General features: G+C 45.7%; 2 protein-coding genes and 1 pseudogene across 6 annotated transcripts; all 3 read right to left on the bottom strand.

Moving 5' to 3' along the window:
- Nucleotides 1-380: 380 nt before the first annotated feature.
- LOC125519485 lies at nt 381-5,224 on the bottom strand. Of its 5 annotated transcripts, XM_048684284.1 has the most exons (12): nt 4,364-5,224; nt 4,129-4,275; nt 3,265-4,012; nt 2,361-3,176; nt 2,217-2,279; nt 2,047-2,132; nt 1,763-1,945; nt 1,473-1,665; nt 1,290-1,394; nt 948-1,201; nt 785-849; nt 381-691 (listed from the first exon to the last, which is right to left on the bottom strand). In XM_048684284.1, exons 6-11 carry the CDS (start codon nt 2,106-2,108, stop codon nt 798-800), a joined length of 849 nt encoding a protein of 282 aa, XP_048540241.1. In that variant the 5' UTR covers nt 2,109-2,132; nt 2,217-2,279; nt 2,361-3,176; nt 3,265-4,012; nt 4,129-4,275; nt 4,364-5,224; the 3' UTR covers nt 381-691; nt 785-797. The 5 variants fall into 5 exon arrangements, with proteins under 5 accessions (XP_048540241.1, XP_048540240.1, XP_048540237.1 ...); XM_048684283.1 differs by having other exon boundaries at nt 2,047-2,279; XM_048684280.1 differs by having other exon boundaries at nt 2,047-2,747; nt 2,825-3,176.
- Nucleotides 5,225-14,407: 9,183 nt separating this feature from the next.
- Nucleotides 14,408-16,295, bottom strand: LOC125524744. The gene is made up of 4 exons (XM_048689778.1): nt 16,134-16,295; nt 15,783-16,001; nt 14,939-15,203; nt 14,408-14,837 (listed from the first exon to the last, which is right to left on the bottom strand). The coding sequence occupies exons 1-4, from the start codon at nt 16,229-16,231 to the stop codon at nt 14,481-14,483; spliced, it is 939 nt and encodes a 312-aa protein (XP_048545735.1). The 5' UTR covers nt 16,232-16,295; the 3' UTR covers nt 14,408-14,480.
- Nucleotides 16,296-19,947: 3,652 nt separating this feature from the next.
- Nucleotides 19,948-21,825, bottom strand: LOC125520555 (annotated as a pseudogene).
- Nucleotides 21,826-23,309: the final 1,484 nt, after the last annotated feature.

The raw sequence follows: 23,309 nt of genomic DNA, 5'->3' as shown, positions 1-23,309 counted from the left end.
CTAGTTCTCTTCTTTTTCCATTCCACTGCAAATGAAGGTTCACAAATGTGTTCCAGTCATGTATATTCCTGATTTTTTCCCTATGTTCTTTGCAGAATCATTTAAAAACTTTTCCAGTCTATCTCCACAGCCAAGGCTATGCTTCCTACATCAATTACAGCCAAGTTAAGAACATGATCCCTTCTATTTTTCTGTATTTGGAAAGCATGAACGACCCTACTAACTAAATGTCATTGCAGCAGATGTTTTTGGAACTTAAAAGCCATGAGATTATGAGTCCACACAAACCGTTGGCGCTGTAAGGAGATGCGGACACGGCATGCATGCCATATGAAGTCTTCCATTACATGAAACCAGCTGCGGCGACTGCAGGCATGATTTTTGAAGTCTTACATTGCATGAAACCAGATAATGACGTAGTCTTAAGCAGCACAGCCATTCCAAACGTAGTCTTATGTTCATACATAACCACTGACTGATATCCATAGGTATTATCACATTTTATTGCTAGAGCGGAGTTTTTGCTTCATCACGGTTGTTGCAATTTGAGATAATCAATATGCACAACCTTGGTCTGATCAACAGCTCGTCGAGCTCTCATCATCTCTATCTTCTCTGGCAGCTCCCGCCTCTTTGCCCCCATAGTGCACATCTGGTATGGTAGGCTCTTCCGTAGGTATTTTGCAGCCCCCTGCAGTATCAAAATGGAAGCAAGAAAGCCGTCATCCACTGCAATTCATACATGTTCTTCTTCTTTTTTGGTTATAGTTCAAACAGAGATTACCTTTGTCACTGGGCTAGCGAGACTGTCGCCATCGAACTCTCTCAGTATGTGGATGCAGTAGTAGCCTGTTTCCTCGTTGTTGCCACATTCCAGAACAATAACTAGATTGAACTAGATTACTAGGTCCATAAAATAGGTGGAGATAAGATAACATGTACTTTACCTGGAGCAACGTTCATGTAGATCATATTTGTACTCCGCTTGCCAGCCCTGCCTTGTCATTTCCCACCCCGGGAAGCATTCGTTGATGCAATGAATCAACCCCTTCAGAAATTTACTTAAATTACGCCAGTGCCTATCTTTTGTTGTAGAGTCATCAGCATTGCAATCAGATGGATCCATGATGACCACCTTCTTCATCTTCAAGTTCACAGCATATACTGACCAGCTCTCCATGTCGTTCATCAACATTAGTAGCTGTTCATCATTAGTTGAGCTTATGTAATTAGTCAACTTATAACTTTTCTTCTTAATGCCTCTCTTTCAATGGAAAACTTCAGCTAACCTGCTCCACATTTCGAAGGTTGTACCCAGTGTACTCTTCACAAAGCATTCTCCTCACACACTCAAAGTCTATCATGTTGTGGTGGTCCTTCATCATAATCTCCACCTGCAGCAAATATCGTAAAATGTCTTAATTCTTTTCAATATGCAAAGCTTGCAAGCCACTTAATGGAATCCGGCTTACCATCAAGTTTGGGTCCGGAATAGCTCTCCATCGATTCTTCCCTCCTCTATACATCTTGTTCTCTAGCCAATTTAGCGCTCTCCAAATCCCTGTCATGCCTAGCCTGTCTAGCTCCCCCCAGGGTCCGAATTGATCCACAAAATCTTCCCCTCTCAGCACCATCCATTGTGGATGCTCGTGCATAAACCATCTCCTGCAAAAATTTATGTATACTTAGTTCGTCTGCACCCACGCCTACCATGAACTAAGTTCAAAAAAAACTTGCAGTCACTAAACTAAGTAGAACCTACTTTGCTAGATCAATTTCATCGTCACATTTCTTCAACAAATCATAGAAAAGGATCACACTCTTCGGCCGTGGCTGCTCATTATAGAGTCCTAGTTTCCCAGGGAAGTCTGCCTCCATTTCCAACTTCACTACGTGCAAAAAAAATGAACCAATGCTCCCTTGGCAAATGTAGAAACATCTTGTCCTGCCGTAGTACAAAAGAAATGTCACTACCTACTTTCCATTCCAAGATCCTGTTTTTTACTACCAGTAAATGAAAGTCAACAGGCATGTAGCATTTTTTACCTGCCCCCCTGAAGTTTGACCTTCAACCAGCGTGCAGTCATCGGTGTTCTTAATCTGTACATTCTCAACTTCAATCTGGTTAACCCCTGCATAGTCAGGCATGATGTTCAGATCAAAGTTTGAAATACACAAATGTCTTTCCACCCTCCTATCTAAGCACTTCATTTTACCTGCTCCCTTCTCCGGGATAGCCAAATTAGCTTCGGAGCTGTGGAGGAAACCAACTAACATTGCTGCATCAGAAAACATTTTCCAATCAATTAGCCGTTGTCTAACCTCACCAGCAAAAAATTAGTTTACTAGCTCAAAAATACCTGTTGAACAAACATCTTCAGCTCTTGTTGTTTGGGTGTCGCATGTATTTTTACCCACAGAGGAAATCCCATGGACTGCAGCTTCAACATAGTTCTCCAATTCCTGAACTGGCCCGTCCTCACAAAATGGCAAAGCCAGCACCACGCCACCTCCCTCTGATGCTGGAAGTGATGCCTTATAGTAAGTCAAACCCGAACTGGCTTCTTGTTCTCCATCTTGTCCCACCTCTTCATCTTGTCATGTAGCATCTTCTTGCTTCACCACCATAAGGGCCTTACAGTCAGTCGCACCTGGACCGGCTACTTGATCTCCACCTTGTCCCATCTCTTCATCTTGACATGTAGCATTTTCTTGGTTCACCACCATATGGGCCATGCCCCCTGTTCCTGAGTGAAGCACTTCATACTAATGAATCGATGTACCAAAATGCAGGAATTTAAAAAACAAAACTTTGCCGACTCACCTTCAGCTTTGTTGTCCAAGTCCGCTATGTGGGGGATTATGTCAGCTATCTCTGAGACAAAGCGCACTTTCTTTTTGGTCGCCTAGGTTCTAATCTCTTTAGCAAGGTCGCCATTTTCTTTCCTCCCTTCATCTCCTTGTGCCCTACGTCTTGACTTTTATCTACTGCAGATACATTGTCCCCTCGATCTGCCAGATCAACAATTATAGTTATTTCGACCAATTTCCCAGCAGTAGTGACCCTGCACTACCATGCGATGCTTCTTCTTACAGTTTACCTCTGATTTCAACAATGTCCTCTTCCATCCTTGCATTTGACATGAAATCACTTGCCGTCACCAATCCATAGCTCTCTGAATATTCAAAATGATATCAGGCACACACAATTCATTTTTGATATCAGGCACACACAATTCATTTTTGTTTTATTTCTCTACTGACCTGATGTATGGTGTTCCACCGCAGGAGGCGATTCTCCATCATTGTCTGCATCCTCAGGCTCCGTCCCCGTTTTCAGCGTCTCATCTCTCACTCGGATAAGTGATAATGCCGCATCTTCTGAGTTTGTCCCGTATGAAACCGCTGCAGCGTCATCCGCTACACCACATGGCTCGAGCACCCTGGTTGCCCCCGTCTGCGCCCCCGTTGCAGAACCGTCACTTTGGGGAGCCACTTCCACATGATGCATTTCATCTACAGATCCAGGAAATAGTTTGTACCTGCACAATTAGTAACCAAATGTGACACATGGCATGAATGCAAATTAATTTCAAATGCTTTCAAATTTATTAGGCAACTTGCATGCCTTCTCATTTTCTGTCATATTTACATATCCCATCTCCTTTAGTAGTAGCTCAAGTATGTTTGACTTCATGCCCTCCACCGTTAGCAGAGCTTCATCCACTAGCGATGTCTTCCTGTTGTCACTAAGTTTTTTTCCGCCTTCTGATCCGCTCAGTTCAGTTGCAAGTTGTAAAATTATATTCTTGAACTTATCCACCACCTCTTGATCAAGTATTCCTCCAACCCCAGTTTTCCTCTGCACAGAGAGCAACATATTAGTGTTGAATGTCAATTAAATGGTGTACTGTCCTCACATCATGCAACACACCTCTGCTAAGGTAGCAAAGCTAGCAATTACAGGATGCTGGATTTCCCCCCTATGCCTCATGCTGTCCTCTGATCTTGTCTGCAGGAAAACCATTTCACACTTTGTTAGAATTAATGTTTTTTATCCACGCTGAACAACTATGTCATCTCAAAAATTGCATTTTTGACATGTGGCCTACAGAGATAAGGAAATACCTTCAACAAAGGGATTGGGTGTCCTCTGTCCTCAACGTCCATCTTGATCAACTCATTCATTTTTTCAGAGGTGTACGCACCAATTTTGGGAACCAACTCCGTCGACATACTGTGGACACCAAAATCCACCCACTCCAGGTAGTAAAGCTGCAAAATGAGAGTCAGATGGATTAGTACTCGCAAAGCAGCATACATGTCTTAAAAATTTCATGACCTCAGTTAACATCCAACGTACCTGAATGAAGAGATGTGAACCCCCTGGGGTGAAACAGTAGTACCCTGGTTCAGTTCATGTTGGTATTTATCAGCGCTTGATCACAGGACGTCTAGTATGTACCCAGCCCAGTCGTACTCACATATTTCTTTTGGTTTTGCCACGCAAGCGAGCAGCTCATCTGGCACATTTGCGTTCGGTGGACGTGGGGATACTAAAGTTGAGCAAGACAACAACGTGTATGCTGCCAAAATCGGCCCACTTGTCTCCTTGTTCACGCCGTAAGCATCACAAATCTGAAGAGTTTTCTTCAGATCTGATATGCTAATGCCTCTCTTACCGTTCATCCGTAGATTCAACAACTTCTGTACCGCCTCAACTTTTTTCCCCTTATCTTTTGGTGTCCCTAGCTTAATCTTCCTACTACCAGACTTAACCCCCATGATTCTCTCTACGTCCCGCCTTGTTATCTCACGGATTTCACCATCACGGAAGTGGAATTTCAATGTATACTTCTCCGACGTGTCCACACGCTCTAGGCACTACCTGTAAAAGTTCTTGCCAAACGGACTAGAGCACCTCACCGTAAGCAAAGATCCAAGCCCTGTCTTGTGCACAAGCGGGTAGCACATCGTGCCTACTCCCAGGAGAGGCGCCCCAGAGAACACACCCCGCATGGTTCCGGTCTTCTCCAGGTCAACTCCATGCGTCACCTTGAACGGCTCGCCTCCAAGGCATCCCCATGCGCTGCTTCTCCTCGTAGCCAACGGTGACCGATGTCGCCTGGACGACGACGACCCCACGGACAGCTCCGCCATTGGCGGCTGCGCAAGCATGGCCAGCAGCAGATTAGGAACCCAGCGCTCCAGCCAATGAGTAATAGCGAGGGGAATACGAAGCTTACCTCCGCATGCGCCGGTTTAGGATCTCCTCCCACCGTTGTTCCTCCACGGTCGCCGGATTAGACCCAACCCTAGTGGACTCTGCTCTTGGCTCTACTACTTTGCTCTGCTTCTATCCCCTATTACCCTCTTCTCCACAGTGAGCACTGTTCTCTACACCCTCCCCGGCAGCTTCTTCTAGTCCGCATGTATTACATCTCATTTTATTTTTTTTACTACTGTCATTTACTATCGCCAGCTACCGCGCGCCTACCCTCCAAAACGAGCCCGCCATACAAACTCCAGAGTGCAACATGCATTTTTCGCTTGTACCGGCAGCTTACCTTTTATTCCTACGCTACACGTACAGTGCCGACGGCTTTTATCTCCATCTCGTGCACGTACGTGCATATGGTACCTTTGGAACATTCCAAAAAAAGTTAGGCATGAAGGGTTCACTGGTAAGTGTATCTATATGGTCCCATCTGCAGTTGGCTCGACGTTGAAGGACCGGTCCCTCCGCAAGGGTTGTTTCCGACATCTCCGCTGCCTTTTGTACCATCTTTTTGCTACGCTACGTCTGACGTACTGTTCATCCGACACAGACTACATTTACTCCACCACTTTAAGCTTAGATCCACGGAAACTCCCTGACAAAGATTTTCTCACACCAGATCCCTTGGGTTTGGATTGGCATGCATGGACTGCTTCTTACTTCCACATGCAGTGGGCCACAGATGCAGCGACTCATCTGCATGCATGCAAACTCCTGCTATCCACGCTCCTACCATTTTTAATTCTAATTATTCAAGGCATGCATGCCACTTACCAAGAGACCAGGTGTTTCTAAATAAACAACTCCCCACTTCCGTATAGCCCGCACGCTAGTTCGCTTAACTATTTTTAACAACTACTGCTAACCACTGCATTAATTATAAGCACTCTACAAATTTCGTTTTGCGCAAAGCACTACATCGGATCCATATTACATAGTGATTGCATCATGGCAATCAGTTCGACACTACTCCCTAAACCGGCAACCATGCATCTTATCATTAGCGATCACCCACTCCTTCTGACGGAGCCATACGGTGGACTGCATGCATGCAACCCCCACTGCCCCACTGACCTAACTACGGCCGCCACTTATTCAACAGGCTGCCGCTTGGACACATGGCTGGTTGCATCGTCTTCTTCCTCGGTCTCATGCCCTTCTTGCGCGCGGTTTCCTGACTCCTCTCCCTCCTCTAGCACGGCCGCGGGCACGTGCTCAACAGTGTCGGGATCGTAATCGCCCACGGCTTCCTCCATGTTCCCCATCTGCATCACCTCCTGACCAAAAAAAGAGACACCGGTTTTGTCAACAACCATAGAACTGACAAGATCCCTTCCCAAATTGTGCAGTGATTACCTCTGCATCTTCATCCCTCGCACCCCCTCGCCCTCATTTTCTACATCTAGCTACCCCTCCACGGATTGATGCCAGTACCAATAGCCCAAAGCATTATACATCTGAATCTTCCTAGCAGTTGTAACTCGCGAAAACACGCCAATAAAAAAACTCTACATCTTACCTCGTCATCGATATGGCCCTGGAACTCATGCTCTCCAGATGCTCCGTCGTCCAAGTGCTTCCCGCCCCCAGAAAGACTCGCAAAGTACTGTCAAAATCGATCAAGCAGGAGATTAAAACTGACTGCAGAACTAAATGGAATAGATTGGCAAACCAACTTGCATACCTCATCCCCAATATAGTCTGGCGGTGACCAAGCTAGACTGGAGATCACCACACCAGAGCTGGGCCAGCTGAAGGAGGCAGCCATGTTCACCTTGGGCACTTGTTTGTGAGCTTTTGTTTCTGCTATGAGCCTTCCTACCGGCTCAGAGTGCTTTATGTACTAGTACTTCGCCAGCTCATATCCCGCCAGCGGTAGTTCAAATTTCGAACATTTAAACCCGGGGGGTTCGTAGGGCATGGCCACGCGTTAGGATCTGTCCATGAATGCAAGCCTATTGGCAACCATACATGCCACTGCCTAAATATTCTGTATCTCATCAGCCTGCACTGCCCATACTTGCTACGTGCAAAAACATATGTCTACACACCAGCAGCTCTTCAGCACTTCCACCGCACTCTATTTAATTAAAAGTTCAAATACTCAAATTTCGGTTGAGGGTGCATAACTTATTACAACGTTACAAATATTTGCTACATCAGAATTCCTAAGGAAACCCTAGACCACATCACGAACTATTCAATCGCCGGTAACTCTGCCACAAGTGTTTTTCCTATGTCCAACTACTCCACAGTTACTGCACTTCGCTTCCTTCCTTGGAATTTTCGGAGCATCCCCATGTTCGGGGCAAGTCGTGTGTTTGTACCCCTTACCTTTGCAGATGCTATAGAACCTGCTCCTCTTTGTCATTCCTTCATATGGCGCTTTGTCCCTAGCATTTGTTGGCCTGCCTAATTTTAACTTCTTTCATGGGAGGTGCCAACCCGGCCAGCGTGTTGCTCTCAACGGAATTCCTATCTTCCTCTTCTGCAATGCCATTGACCCGAACAGCACTTTGAGTTATTCTCCCCTTGCCTGTAGCACGGTCCTCCAGTCCCAAGCCATCTCTTGCCATATCGAAAGGTTTCATGACCACCAGAGCTTGATTGAATAAAGCCATCAGTGTGTCATAAGCTTCAACACTAGCATCCCCTAGTCTTACCAACTCGAGAGCTTGCACATACATTCTGTTATGCCTGAAAGTCAATGTCGTCGTCCCAATCTTGTCTCGCTGGTAGTGTTGCAGGTGTTCTGGAAGTACATCCCGCGCATCCTTTGTCCACCTTTTCACTATGTGCTTTTTCGGAATCTCAGTCATCCCTAGGCAATCCATCACCTGACGAAAGATAGGAAATACTATGTTGTTAGCAAAGCGCAAACTGTTTTTTGGCCACAAAAAAGTTCTTGCTTGTACGAGAAAGTCAAGTGATTTAACCTTTAGTATATGTGCGCAAATCATCCCCATGTGTTCAAAAAGCCCGCACTCGCACTCGAAGTGCTCACCTCTGTCGTGCATCTTCACCATGAACACTACCATGCTCCACTTCTCTCGTTTGTCTGGTCTCGTGTGCGTAGCCCTGTACAAGGCATCTTGTTCTATCTCCTGGACACGGTACCCCCCTGCCTCGTACAGTATCAGCTGGAACTGCTCAAACATGGATCTGGTGTAGATCTTGCTTGCATCCATCTCAATGGATGAGTTTGTTCGCAACACAACTCCTCCCTGAAAAGTAAGCTGGTCAGCGATTCCATTCAAGTCTGCCAATAGATTAGCAACAAGAGAAATAGAACTCCTTACAATTTTACTCCTTTTTTCCTCGTAGCTCTCGTCGGATGACTTGTCGAACTGCAGCCTCATGTACTGCCTCACGAACATATGCATTGGAGATTCAGGTGGTACATAGCTCTTCAGCATATGGTTCGCACTCTCGCTACACTGGGTACTTGTCATCTTAGCACATAATACTCCTTTGAAGTACGGCTTAGCCCATTTTTCTCGGATCTCAAACAGTTGAGTCATGTACCCATGGTTCCGCAGATTGTGTTTCTCCAGCAAATGAGCCCACGCTTCTTCAAACTCATCAACAGTTAACATGTGATTCACAACTTTGTGGAACTCCTGCCTGAATTCATTCCTCTTCCCGTAATGTGATCCAAGACTCTCCTTTGCTTTCTTCAGTACATGCCACTTGCACCAGCGATGCACCGTGTCTGGGAGAGTCTTCTTGATTGCAATCTCCATAGCTCCGCACCGATCTGAGACAACCAAATGAAACCACACACACATCACTTTTTTTGTTCAATCACCTAGGAGCAGCGAGGGACAAAATATTCAGAAAGAAAGTTTGAAACACAAACCTGTTAGTATGGTCCAAGGTGCTACCCCACCCATCATCCTAACAAACTCCGTGAAGACCCACTCAAAACTTTCCACCTGCTCGTCTCTGATCAGCACTCCGGCAAGTAATATACTCTGGAAATGGTTGTTTACTCCGACAAACAGCCCGAATGGCATGTTGTACACGTTTGTCCGATAGGTTGTATCAAACGTGACTGCATCACCAAAGAATTTGTACTTCATCCTGCTGTCTCCCGTTGCCCACATTAAATTCCTGATCCTGCCCTCGCCATCAGGTTGTACCCTAAACAAGAACTCAGGGTCCTTTGCACCTAGTTCATCGAAAACTTCGATCGTCTTCCTAACGTCATCCTCTGCCTCGTCCCGACTTATTTGCACACACAGGTTCCGTAGAGACCTTTTCGTGAACGGAACATTCTCCATAGTGCCAAATATTAGATTGATTGTTGGAAGCGTTCCTACTCTCCAAGGGGAGAGCCGCGTTGCTATATATTGATGCGGACAGAAGACCTGTCGTAGGTTACAAGATAGAACGATCGCTAGGATTCATCCCGTTACAAGAGAAAGAGACAGATAAGGATACGGGATAGAGGGAGAGATAGTTAGGATTACATGGCGTATAGCATTCAAACTTCTAACACCCTCCCTTAATCTAAACTATCCTATGTTCAGGTTTCTCTTGAACTCTACAAAAGGCTTAACTGACAAAGCTTTAGTGAACCCATCTGCTACCTGATCCTTGGACGGAATGAATCTTATGTCCAATTTTTTTCTGCCACTCTTTCTCGTACAAAATGAAAATTAATTTCAATGTGTTTAGTTCTGCTATGAAAAACTGGATTAGCTGAGAGATAGGTGGCCCCCAAGTTATCACACCATAAACATGGAACACGACGTTGCTTGATTCCCAACTCATCAAGTAATGATTCCACCCAAATGATCTCAGCAGTAGCATTTGCCAATGACTTGTACTTGATCTTGACACTGTAGCTTGTTTCCTGGCACTTCAAGAAATAAGGTTTGGACCAAAGAACACTGCAAATCCTCCAGTTGATTTTCGGTCATCACTACATCCTGCCCAGTCGGCATCAGAAAAAGCACTAACCAGTGAAGAATTAGAGCGTTTGAACTGAAGCCCCAAACTCACAGTATGCTTAATGTGCCGCACAATCCTTTTGACAGCTATCCAATGGGTGGAAGTAGGAGCATGCAGATATTGACAAACCTTGTTCACGACAAAGGATATGTCTGGTCGTGTCAAAGTCAAGTACTGTAGAGCTCCAACAGTACTCCTATATTTTGTGCTTTCCTCTTCCTTAAGTGGTTCTCCTTCATGCGCTGAAAGTTGTTCTGAAGAAGACAAAGGTGTGGGCGAAGGCTTGCAGTCTTTCATTCCCATACGAGTTAGAAGTTCATAGGCATATTTTTCTTGACTCAACATTATGCCATCTTGAATCTTCTTAACTTCAACACCAAGGAAGAAATGTAAATCACCAAGATCCTTCAAGGCAAATTCGGAACTTAAATCATGCAAGAGAGCATTAGTGGCATTTTGTGAGGAGCTCGCAACTATGATGTCATCAACATAAATGAGCACAAACATGACAGTATTTGCCTTATTATAAATGAAGAGAGACGTATCAGCCTTGGACGCAACAAAACCAAGATGCTTCAATTGTGAGCTCAGCCATGAGAACCATGCTCTAGGAGACTGTTTCAGACCATAAAGAGATTTATCAAGTTTGCAAACATAATGAGGTGTTTGTTTATTTTCATACCCTGGTGGTTGCCTCATATAGACCTCCTCTTCCAGAACACCATGCAAAAACGCGTTCTGAACATCTAGCTGTCTAAGACTCCATCCTCTGGAAATAGCAATAGCCAGCACAAGTCTGATGGTGGCAGCTTTCACAACAGGACTAAAAGTGTCCTCATAATCAATACCATACCGTTGCTTGAAACCTTTTGCAACCAGACGTGCCTTGTACCTATCGATGGAGCCATCTGCTTTTCTTTTGATTCTGTAAACCCATTTGCAATCAATAATATTTTTACCTCTTTGACTTGGTACCAAGTGCCATGTTTTATTCCTCATGAGTGCACCATATTCTTCATCCATAGCCCTTTTCCACTTAGGATCTCCAAGTGCATCACTCAATCTTGTTGGTTCACCTGAAATACACAGCATGCCATACGGGATAGTACCATCTGTTCTTACTTTGGGATTTCTAATCCCTTTTTGCAATCGAGTCATAATCCTTGAAGTGGTGACAGGTTGTGGCTGTAGTTGCACAGAAGACTGCTCAATGTGACCAGCCGCAGAAGATCCAGAAGATCCTTCCAAATCTGTAGATTGAGTGGGCGCAGAAGATCCAGTGGCCAATGGTGTGGTCGAACCTGGAGTGAAGTCTTTCCTGAAGCTGTTGTTGCTGTCGGCTGCATGTGTGTAGTGCGCGCGCGCCCGCTACCGCGTGATGACGCGGCGCTCGTGGAGTGGCCCGCCGCTTGGCTAGACGCGGCCTGATCCACCCGAACGGGCTGTCGCCCCGGCGTGCGATCCAAAACAGACCTGCGCGCCTGATCCAAGGCCGGCTGACGCACTGGCGTGGCAGGCGCAGCCAGGTCCTCCTCGGGTTCCGCACCGGCTCCTCCTTCTCCATTGACATGAAATAATAGATCATTTTGAGCCAAATTTTCATGATTTTGATCATTTTCTCTGTTGTTTTCTTCAGGTACCTGCACAGGCATAATACAAGGGGCAAGTAGAATATTGTCAGATTGGTTAGTACAATTGTTATCACCCCCTTGATCAAAATCTGGAAGAAGAAGAATTTCTTTGCGAAGGAGAGCTCCGGCATTTGGATGGAGAGACTCAAAAGGGAAAACTGATTCGTCAAAGACAACATCTCTAGATATATAGACCCAGCCAGTGGAAACATCAAGGCACTTAACGCCTTTGTGCATAGGGCTATAGCCTATAAAAACACATCTTTTTGAACGAAACGCAAGTTTGCGTGTATTGTATGGCCTAAGATTTGGCCAACATGCACAACCAAATATACGAAGTGATGTGTAATCTGGAGTGACACCAAAGAGCGTGTTATAGGATTCTCAAATTTGATGACTTTGCTAGGACGAATATTGATAAGATAAGTGGCAGTAAGAAAAGCTTCGTCCCAGAATTTGAGAGGCATGGATGCATTAGCTAACAATGATAGTCCTACTTCAACAACATGACGGTGTTTTCGCTCAATCAGAACCATTCTGTTGGTGAGCATGCGGACAGGAAACATGATGAGAAATTCCAATCTTTTGAAAAAAAGAATTAAGTTTCTCATATTCACCACCTCAGTCAGTTTGCATTGCAAGAATTTTGGAGTTCAGTTGGCGTTCAACAAGACTTTGGAAATTGCCAAAAACTTGAAAAACATCATACCGTTTCTTTAGCAAATAAATCCAAGTAAACTTACTATAATCATCAATGAAGCTTACATAGTATGAAAATCTACCAACTGAAGTAGGGGCTGGCCCCCATACATCTGAAAAAATAAGTTGCAAAGGAGCAGTGGATACACTAGTAGAGATGGGATATGGCAATTGATGACTTTTAGCTTGTTGACATGCATCACAAACTGACTCAACACTAGACTCATAAGGAAGTTTATTTCTACTAAGAACATGTTGAACAATAGTTGAAGACGGATGACCTAAACGACTATGCCACTTTGCCGATGATGGTTTGGTGACACTCCAAGCTTGTTTATTTGACCATGATGAAGGGGATGATGATACGAGTGGATAAAGACCTCCCTCGCATCTTCCTCTAAAGATGACTCTCCTCGTTGCCAAGTCCTTGATAACAAAAGAGTAATGATAGAATATTATGAGAACATTGTTGTCAAGAGTGAAGCGATGAACTGAAACAAGATTTTTTGATGCATGAGGGACATGTAAGACACGATTTAGATGCAAATTTTCCCCGGGGGCTTTAACAATTGAGTTTCCAATATGAGCAATATCCATACCTATGCCACTTGCCGTGTGCACTTGATCACCTCCGTGGTACCTTTCTCGCGTTGTCAATTTGTCAAGTTCCCCCGTGATGTGCTTGGTGGCGCCAGAATCTGCATACCAATTAGTATCAATCCCATAGGAGTTGGTGATGAGATTGGCCTTCTTCTTTTCTCCATGATCCTCGTCATATCGGTGCCAACAGGCCCTTGCGCCGCCGGCATGAAACTTGTAACATATTTGGCACTCGGGATAATCTCCCTCATGTTGTTGTTGCTGCTGGTGTGGTGGCGGTTGTCGTTGGTGCTGTTGGTAGCTGCTGCCTCCACCACCGCGAGCAGGAGAGGGAGAGGCACGATCACGACTGCGCCCTCTGTTCCCTCGCCCGCGTCCTCCTCTCGCGCGTGATGGCCCGCGTCCTCTGTACACAGCATTTGCAGATGAGCGAAAACCGGACGGTCCATCGCCCAACATCTCCATCCTTTGGTTGAACGCTGAAATCTGCGAGAACAAGTCATCAACAGTGATGGAGTTTTTGATGGCGCCGACCGCTGCAACAATGGGATCGTAATCCCGATCGAGTCCGGCGAGGATGTAGTCGACCATCTCGCCGTCGGTCACTGGACGACCTGCGGCTGCAAGCTCATCTCCTAGACTCTTCATCTTGGCGATGAAGGAATTGCTTGACATGTTGCCCTTCTTGGTGTTGGAGATGGCGATTCTCAGATTTGTTATCCGAGATTGAGACTGCGCAGCGAATAGTGTGGTAAGAGCAGTCCATAAATCATGAGTGCTTTCCTTACCGATGACCTGCGCCAAGATTTCTGGAGTTAACGAGTTCAACAGGTAGCTCAGAACCTGTTGATCTTTCGCCAACCACGGACCATACAGCGGATTGGGCTCGATGGCCGTGGTTTTGTCCGCCTTGGGGACCTCCTCCGTTCTTGCCGGTGCGGCATCTGTGCCGTCAAGGAGGCCGGTTACTTGGGCACCTCGAAGCGCCGGCATTACCTGCGCTTTCCAGAGAAGATAGTTCCCTCTCGTAAGTTTTTCTGTTGGAGGGGCGCCCAGGTTGACGGCGACAGCGCTGGATCCTGCCATGGCGACGATAGGGCTTGGGCTTCTGCGTCGCTAGATGGGATCGGGGGGTTTGGGTTTCTGGCGCTGATTTTTGGGATCGCTAGACGATAGGGGAAAAGGCTAGGCTCTGTATACCATATTAGATTGATTGATAGAAGCGTTCCTACTCTCCAAAGGGAGAGCCGCGTTGCTATATATTGATGCGGACAGAAGACCTGTCGTAGGTTACAAGATAGAACGATCGCTAGGATTCATCCCGTTACAAGAGGAAGAGACAGATAAGGATACGGAATAGAGGGAGAGATAGTTGAGATTACATGGCTTATAGCATTCAAACTTCGAACACCAAAGAACCCTCCGATGATGTTGTACACCTTGCTCAGGTTGATGTTGTTCTTCCTTAGGTTCCTAACAAGGTCTCTAGTGTAGCCGTCGATGTGCTTGTGAGATGGCCAGTGCAGCATTTCACCACAATTCAGCGTCATCACATGGTTATGATTTACTTGATGCTCCGTGATGTACCACCCATTGTCAGATGTCCTCAACAGTCTAATCATTGCAGGGCACTCGCATCTACAAGATCTGGCATTCTCGCGGAGGGGTTTCCCCTGAAATGCAATATTTGTTTCATGTCATGAACTGATGAAAAAGGAAATGCACGTGCACATCATTTTTGCATATTGTGTAATTTGAAATATCCCTTCCTTACCGAGCACCCGCAGACAATCTCCTGCATAGTGTTTCTCTTATCAGGATTCAGCCGGCTTTTGCCGTATCTAATTCCGAAGCCATGTTCCCATGAATATAAATTGTAGAAATCATAGACCTCCGTCAGTGAGTCAAACGTTGTCCCTACCTTCAGCTTCACTACTTCATCACCCTCCCTTTCGACAAAGCCCCTGATAGTCTTCTCGAGTGCTCCCATCCTTCCAGGACAAGGTGGTCGCTCGATTGGATTTGCGCCTACTCGCACTCTGAGGAAAAAAAAAAGAGGTCAACAACAAAATGCATTTCATTTTTGCCTGCATTTCCCCCTACAATTGGCAGGTGAGGTTAGTAACGAGGGACCCCCAATCACTAATTTTACTGCTCAGTTATTTATCTTCACCGAATTCCATTATTCCACCCAGATTTCTGAGCTACAACAAATCCAACATTTTTTGTTTTGTGATCGTCATTTATAATTAGAAGCTACCATCTCCGTTCTACACATTCCCATGTAGTAACCTACCTAAATTGGCAACATCACTCTACAACTCATCTAACAATTAAACTAAGACGCCGTTGCACTTTTTTACCAGAATTATGTTCGTCACACTACTTCACATTATTTTCCATTTCTCACACCCCAGCGTACCGGTTGAGATGTGCCAAAAACGGGGCACACCCTGCCTTATCTGAACTTCTGAACATTTCAAATCCTAATGTCTTTTCAGTTTTTCACGGCTACGGGGTAACCAAATCTTTTTTGACTATCATCTACGCAGTGAGTTACAGTAGCAGAAATTACATTAGCAATCCAACAATACGCTCCCGCGAGCATCCCAGCGTACCTTCTTATCCAGCCTGAAGATTTGGGATCAGGTTTTACCGCCGATTCTCCCGACTCAGCGGGGCCGCTCTCTCCGCTGTAGTCGCCAGCAGCGACGGCGCAGCTGTCACGCCCAGCCACAGAAGAGGCCGTCACCCAACCTCTTCCCCATCCAGCCACCTCGCTCACCTCGTCTTGGACCGATCCCGGTGACGCGTCGACGCCGGGGAAGATTGGCAACCTACCCCCGCACAGGAAGAAGACAGATGCAGTCTAGTGAGGTGGGGGTGGCCAGACTAGATGTTTTGTGGGGAAAATCAACGGCGAGCTGTGGTGTTTGGGTGGTCGGAGCGAGGGGGAGTTGTGCCCTCACATGCACACTTGATCTACAGGAAAGCCGCCGTCTCCAACCGCCGCTCGGTCGCCCGCCGCCGCCGGCCATGTCGCCTCCGCATCCGCCTCCGCTTCCATGCAGAGCACCTTCTCCCCACCGATCTTCTCTGTTGAGCACCACTTTTTTTTACCAACACAGCAATAGTTCGCCACTCCGCCACAGCTGTTCTAGGATATACATCAACGAGCCCAACTTAGACCCTGTTTGGTTTCAAATAAGTCACCAACTTATAAGCGAAAAATAAAAAAAGTGACTTATTTTATCAAACGGACTCAATTTATAAGTCACCTCAACTTATAAGTCATAAGTTGCTCCATCCCAACTTAAAACTTATAAGTTACCCCCTTTTGCGTGGTTTCATCACCTTTACATAAAAAATAAGATGGAAAAGTATGGTCAGTTGACTTATAAGTCAGATGACAACCAAACAACATAACTTATAAGTCATTGGTTTTAAGTCACCTGACTTATAAGTCAGGTGACTTATTGAAACTAAACAGACCCTTAGCCCCCCAGCAGCCGCGGCCTCATAAGTGCGGTAGGTATAGGGAGTGAAAACTTTGTCGCCCCCTAGACACTACAGACTGGAACAGACTCGTCGAGAATTCTCCAGATGTGCCGACGTGGCACCCCTTTTTATCTTTTCATCGTTTTTTAACCTAGATTTTTATGAACCCGCGCACGGCGCACCGGACTCGACCCTAGTCAGCACCTAGATTTTCACGACCCCGACAAGACCGCACCCGACACGACCCCTCTCCCGCGAAACCCCGCTCAACTCCCGTTCGGTGCAGCGGGCGCTGGACGTGCCCGTGTATGTTGTTCGAACGGGAAATTCTGGACCATGGTCCAAGACGGGTGATTGCAATGGGGCCGATAGTACAATTCCGTCGCGCTCCATTAAACGTCCATCCAACCCTCCTGTATTCGTACCGTACATACGCCGCATACTCCGGGCCCGCACCATTTCCGCACTTCTCTGCGGGCGACGGCGCGCTTCATTTAAGGAGACCGCGGAGCGGATCTGTGCCAACCAATGGCTGAGATAATGCTACCATATAGTGGTATGAGTCATATCGCCGCTCTTGAACACATAGTGCCTTTTAGACTGCTCATAGTGGGGAATAACATAGAATAGTAACTTGCCGATGTTACTAGTCTATATTACTATCTTTATAGTGAGTAGTAACATATGAGTGGTATCATGAAAGAGTTCATTTATTAGCCTATGGACTCATTATGCCTTGAAATGTGTGATGTTACAATAACTAGCTAAGTTACCACAAATCCCTCTCTCTTCATTAATTAGCTGCCACATAAGCAATCTTATATTGAAATGTGTGATGTTACTAATTAAGTTACTCCCATTATGATTAGTCTTAATGTCGGGACTCCCGTAAAACCCTCAATTTTCTATTAGTGCATGTCTAGATATGTCCGCGAACATTGAAGGGATTACATTGGATAGCAAAAAGTGTGTGAACTCAAAAAAAAAACATATACTGACGATTTGATAACGAAGATGCCTTAAACTTGTGACGGCGAGAGCCCCTAAAGAAAAACTTGTGGCAGCGAGAGGGCTCACTTATGGAGGGGCGTTTCTCCCTCCTGCACGCACGCGGCGTCTCACGCTCTGCTTTCAGTTCAGGCCATGCCATTTATTCTTGCACCAATAGAGGGATGCAGCATTGCCCGGGCCTCGCCTCAACTTTTTGCCATTTGCGTCGAAGCTAGCGACGGGTGCTTAGAGGGTGTTTGGATACTCTCTAGTCATGTGACTAGTAGTAGTCAGACTAAAAGTTTTTAGTTAGGCCCTGTTTGGAAGGTGACTACTACTAGTCAGCATTAAATGTCTCAGTATTAAATTCTTCTCTCTCCCTTCCATTTATCTCTCTTCTCTCCCTTGTGCAACAGCAACTACCGCTATACTCCCGTGCAAGGAAGGAAAGCAGCAAAGTCCTGTTCCTTTTCTCCCTCACGCCATGCAACAGCAGCTCTCAATACCTTTTTTTTCTCTCCTCACGCAAGCAACACAAGCACCAGACTATCCCTCACGAAATTGTCCCATAAGGAAATCAAAACTGTCCACACATAAGAAAACTAAAATTGTCCCATAACGTTACATGTTGGAAACGAAATAAATAACATCAGAAATTTCTCAATGCCTGTTGAACAAACCATCAGCAATCGTATCTCTCACTCGATTCATATCCACTGAATCTAGCTCCATTTCTTCACCCCTAGTGTTACGACGCCTCCTCCCTCCTTGTTTCCTCAAGGAGAGGTTGATAACTCTCATCATTGTCACACCTATCGAATTCCTTGTCCGCCAAATGACTTTCACGAATAAAATTGTGCAAGGCCATGCATGCCACAATAATTTTTGTTTGCTTGCGTAGAGGATAACTTGGTACTTTGAAAAGAATCCTCCACTTATTTTTCAAGACTCCAAAACAACGCTCAATGACATTGCGTAGTCTAGAATGAGTATAATTGAAGTGCTCCTTTTTACCTCTCGGCATGGTGCCTTGATGGAACTCTTGAAAATGATACTTTTGGCCCCTATACGGTGCAAGATAACCCTGTTTGTTGGGGTAGCCCGAGTCAACAAGATAAAATTTCCCTGTTCATGGCAATGCATTTTAGCAAATGTCAATGTAAGGCATAAAACTATTGTACTGAGTATCAAGTTTCGTACCTGAAGGTGGATGTGGAAACTTGTGATCAAACCGGCTAAGAGCATCCTTGAATGGCCTCATATCATGGACCGATCCAGGCCACCCCGCAAGCACAAAAGTGAATCTCATGTCGAAGTCACACACAGCCATAACATTCTGACTACAGTAACCATGTCTGCTTAAATACTGTGGAACCTTGTTTGGTGGCACCACAACCGGCACATGAGTCCCATCTATTGCTCCAATGCAATCATTGAACCATGGGTACCACTGAGCACCTCTTAACCTTTCATGGACAACTCTAAATTCAGGATCTCGTGGCTTAATGATGTCAATGGAAAGCTTAACCATACATTCCAAAACTTTGTTAAACTTTCTACTGACTGTCTCCATGGACCTGATAAACCGATTCTCAGCATGTCTAATAGATTGGGGAGATCCAACTATATATAAAAAGAGAGCTAAACTCTCAACTGATGACATTTTCTTGGTTGACTTCAGTCCATAAGACTCCACTAGCAGATTATGTAGTTTATCAAACACCGGTGGGTACATCCTAAACATTTTGTAGCAATCTGTTCTGTTTCCTAGAGTTCTCACTACCCATTCATATCCAGACTCTTTAGCTTTTAAAATTCTCCTTTCCCCTTTGACCATGAAACGATCCATGTAGTACATACCAAACATGTGGGCGACCATACCTAGTTTGTTGAGCCTCTGCCGCCTCAACTGAAGTAGTGCTAGCACTCTATTGGTCCTTGTATATTCTTCTTCCTCATCACTAGAGTCATCATCTTCATCAGTCCTGTCCTCATCACTAGACTCATCATCTTGGTCTATACTGTCCTCATCACTAGATTCATCCTCATTCTGCAAGAAAAGCACAAACAAATAGAAATCATGAAGTCTACAGACATAATGAACATATCATCAACACATGCAAATACACAGATCGGTAGATAATAATTTGTCCAGAAACATAATGATTAAGGCCACATTAGTCCACAAATCATGTCATCCACGACTCAAGACACAAGAGGACACACATGACTCAAGACACAAGAGGACACACATGACTCAAGACACAAGACTAGCTGACACAGATCATTCTGCCTTCATATCTCGCCATCTGCTGCATACATGTTCTTTGCCCTGCACCATCTCTTCAACCATATCAACCTAGCTTCAGGGGTCTTCATGTTCTGGAAGACAATTCTGTTGTGTTTCTCCTTGAATAAATCACAAGCAACAAAGTACTCAACTGACTCTTCTGATGCTCCACACTCAATGGCAAGGTTCTGACAGTTTTTTACTGACTGAGCACGTTCCTCACTTCTCCTAACCTTTTCATTGCCTTGGTTCACAAGAGCCTGCAAAATAGAGTCTGTTTTCTCACTTTCCTTCTCCAACTTAGTTTCAATGTCCTTCATATATTTTACAAATGGACCCCGAGTTTTGCCTTGAGTACGAGGCATGTTGTCTAAAGTTTTGCTTCTCTTTGAAGGACTACTAGCTGTACTCCTTAACTCTGAGCGGCTCCCTCTCTTTTGAGTGTTGGTACTCATAGGGCTGGACACAAAGCCTTCATTGCCATCCAGGTCATCATCATTATTTAACTCCAAACAATCTTCTGTCCCAGGAACATAAGCAGATGAACCATCCACAGCGACCTCATGAAATATCTCATGTAACAGGGGCATATACTCAGGGTTACCATTTCTAAATTTCTTGAGATTTGGTCTGTCCTGAAAAGAAATAATAGAAAGAAATCAGCATATATATCTTCTGTCATTGGAACATAAGCAAAAATGAACACTTGAAGGAGAGGGAGCAAGAATATAAGCAAAAATACCTTGATTTCTTTCTCCCACCAATCTGCAGTTGCCGTCACTTCGCCATCTAAGCCGCGGCCGCAGCCGGTTTGCTGCTGCAACCATACCCAATCATTGTACAAGCCCTTCAAGTTAGTTATTTTGTTCTTGAACTCCCTGCCTGGATGCCACAGCTTTGCCCTTTCCCAATATTTCTCCCTCATATTCTTGTACGCCTGAGGGCTCCAAACTCTACCAGCGTAATTGCCAGCATCTATTTCCTCACAAGCTATTTCACATAAAGTCAATGTATTTCTGTCTGTCCAGTTAGCCTTGCTTTTTGGCCTCTATTAAAAAAATGTATGAGAAAACAGAACAAGTACTATTTCAGATACTGTACTATTTTTGATAAATATGACAGAACAAGTAGCATGAACAAGTATTTTCTTTCATTTGTCCAAACTGAACACCTTGCTGTAGTTTCTACTTTCTACTTTCCACTTAACAAGCTGTAGTTTCTACTTTCTACTTTCCACTTAACATACATTCATTCAAGCAAACACAACAATTGGACAAATATTGTACCTGGATATGCTGGTTCAGCATGCTGTCATCTTCCTCTGCCTGAACATCTTCTTCAGCTGGTTCATCTTCTTCCCCAACATCTTCTACCATGATCGGTGCTGCCTGCCGCTGCCTGCCGCTGCCTGAGCGACTTGAACCGGCACCACCTCGTCCCGACGTCGCGACGACCTGCTTGGCACGACGATCTGGGGCCCTCACTGGGGGGAGACCTTGGCGAGGTGGACGACCCTGCCGCTGCGCCACGCCGTCCGATCTGGTCCGCTGGAGGGGCACACCATGGCCGGCCGCACTCCCGGGATGAAAAAGGTGCGTGTACATGCCCATGTTGGGGTAGGAGGCGGCGACGGCGGAGTTGCCGTTGAGGTCGATGTTCTCCAACCCGATGGGAGCGCGGAGCCCCTCGGCCACCGAGCCGCGGCCGAGCCCCCCGGCCACCGAGCCGCGGCCGAGCCCCCCTGCCACCAAGCCGCGGCCGGCGGATCCCCGGAGACGAGGGGGCGTCATCCCCCACCCGTCCTCGTCGATGTGGTGCACCGCAGCACCGGAAGACGCCGTCTGCGAGAAGAAATCGAAGGGGAGTTCGCCGTCGCCGTCCATGGTACGGACGCGGGAGCGCGGCACGGCGGAGGGCTGCGGGCGCGGCGGGAGTACGGACGCGGGAGCGGCGCGGCGGAGTGCTGCCGCGGCGGCGGAGTGCGGCGGCGGCGGTGGAAAGGGAAGCGGCGGAGTGGAAAGGGGAGCGGCTGCCCCCTGCCTGCGTGCGAAGGGGATGGGGCTGCAGATGCGTCACCCGCAACAGGATGGGCCCGCCAATTAATTAGAGGAGAGACTTTAGTCACTTTTAGTTGGAGGTGGGGTGACTAGAGACTAAACTAGTTTTAGTCACCCATTAGTCAGGGGTGTTTGGAGGTTTACTGACTAAAAGTGACTACTACTAGTCTCTAGTCTCTAGTCACTAGTGATCCAAACACCCTCTTAGGCTAGCCATAGTGGGGTAACTTAAGTAGTAATTTAATACATCTCAAGATAATTTTGCTTATGTGGCAAGTATTTAATAAGAAAAGAGATGATTGAAGTAACATAATATATTACTATAATATAGCGCTTTCCGAAGTAAAATGAGTCTATAAGTCAATAAATAAAACAAACTATGACACTACTACTAAGATACTTTGCATTATGAGGATAGTAACTTAAACTAGGGTCATGCATATGACACTAGTTTAAATTACTCCTCACTATGACCAGTCTTACCGGGAACGGAGACCAGCTTCGTCATCTGTAGCGTATACGTGTCGACTGAGGGAGAGACAACCAGCCCGACGATTCAAAATTAAAAGCTCGATAGATCGGGACGACGTGTAGCTTGTCCGGCTGGCTGCTGCTGCTGTTTATTACGGCCGGCCGGACCTCACGCTCTTCTCCACTCTGGTGTGCGGTGCAAGGTGGACCCAATTACATGCCCTTCTTTTCTCTTTTTTTTTCTTTCAAACAACTCCTCTTCTTCCTTTTCTCCCCCTTTTGAAGCACAAAAGGTTTTTTTTTCAAATGCCACACAATATTTCTGGATACTTTATGTGCTTCAAAACTTCGTGCGAACATATGAGTTTTGAGCTTTTTTTTCCCAAAAAACCCTTGCTGTGAGCCATGGTTCCCTCACGAAACATCGCCGACATGCCAGATTTTGAAGTGTTTTTTTCTAATATAGGCATAGTTCAAATTTGAATTGCATCCAATTGAATACAAACATGTTAATAAAAAATCTAGAATATAACAAATAAGGAAACCTAGAAAGTTCAATCAATTTTTCATACAATACGAAGGTCATAAAAAACAACATACTAAAATTTGAAGCAAGTTAAAAAAAATGCTTGCATGTTTTAGAAGTGGCGAGCAATTGTAGGCTCCTGCCGCTGCTCACACAAATATTAGTGGCGGGAAATATATTGGCACCCTCACTGATAGTAGTGTCCCTTGGCTAACAAGGCTAAGAAAACCAGAGGTGGGCTGGAAAATTGGCTCGCCGCTTGTAACATAAATTAGTGCTGAGCTTCGTTACGTGCCCATCATAGATATCTTGC

Source organism: Triticum urartu, chromosome 7 (assembly GCF_003073215.2).
Source record: "Triticum urartu cultivar G1812 chromosome 7, Tu2.1, whole genome shotgun sequence".
Taxonomy (NCBI): Eukaryota; Viridiplantae; Streptophyta; class Magnoliopsida; order Poales; family Poaceae; genus Triticum; species Triticum urartu.
The sequence above is the reverse complement of the archived record's forward strand: the minus strand, read 5'-3'. Positions and strand labels throughout refer to the sequence as shown.

Bases quoted from the DNA above. Each gene is read 5' to 3' on its own strand.
- LOC125524744 (XM_048689778.1), bottom strand. From the start codon at position 16,231: ATGGAAGCGGAGGCGGATGCGGAGGCGACATGGCCGGCGGCGGCGGGC. The intron at 16,002-16,133 runs GTGAGGGCACAA...GTGCGGGGGTAG, and splicing joins CCTGTAGATCAAGTGTGCAT to GTTGCCAATCTTCCCCGGCG. The intron at 14,838-14,938 runs GTAAGGAAGGGA...ATTGCATTTCAG, and splicing joins AGATTGTCTGCGGGTGCTCG to GGGAAACCCCTCCGCGAGAA.
- LOC125519485 (XM_048684279.1), bottom strand. From the start codon at position 2,138: ATGCAGGGGTTAACCAGATTGAAGTTGAGAATGTACAGATTAAGAACA. The intron at 1,666-1,762 runs GTAGGTTCTACT...AAATTTTTGCAG, and splicing joins GATGAAATTGATCTAGCAAA to GAGATGGTTTATGCACGAGC. The intron at 1,395-1,472 runs GTAAGCCGGATT...TATTTGCTGCAG, and splicing joins TTCCGGACCCAAACTTGATG to GTGGAGATTATGATGAAGGA.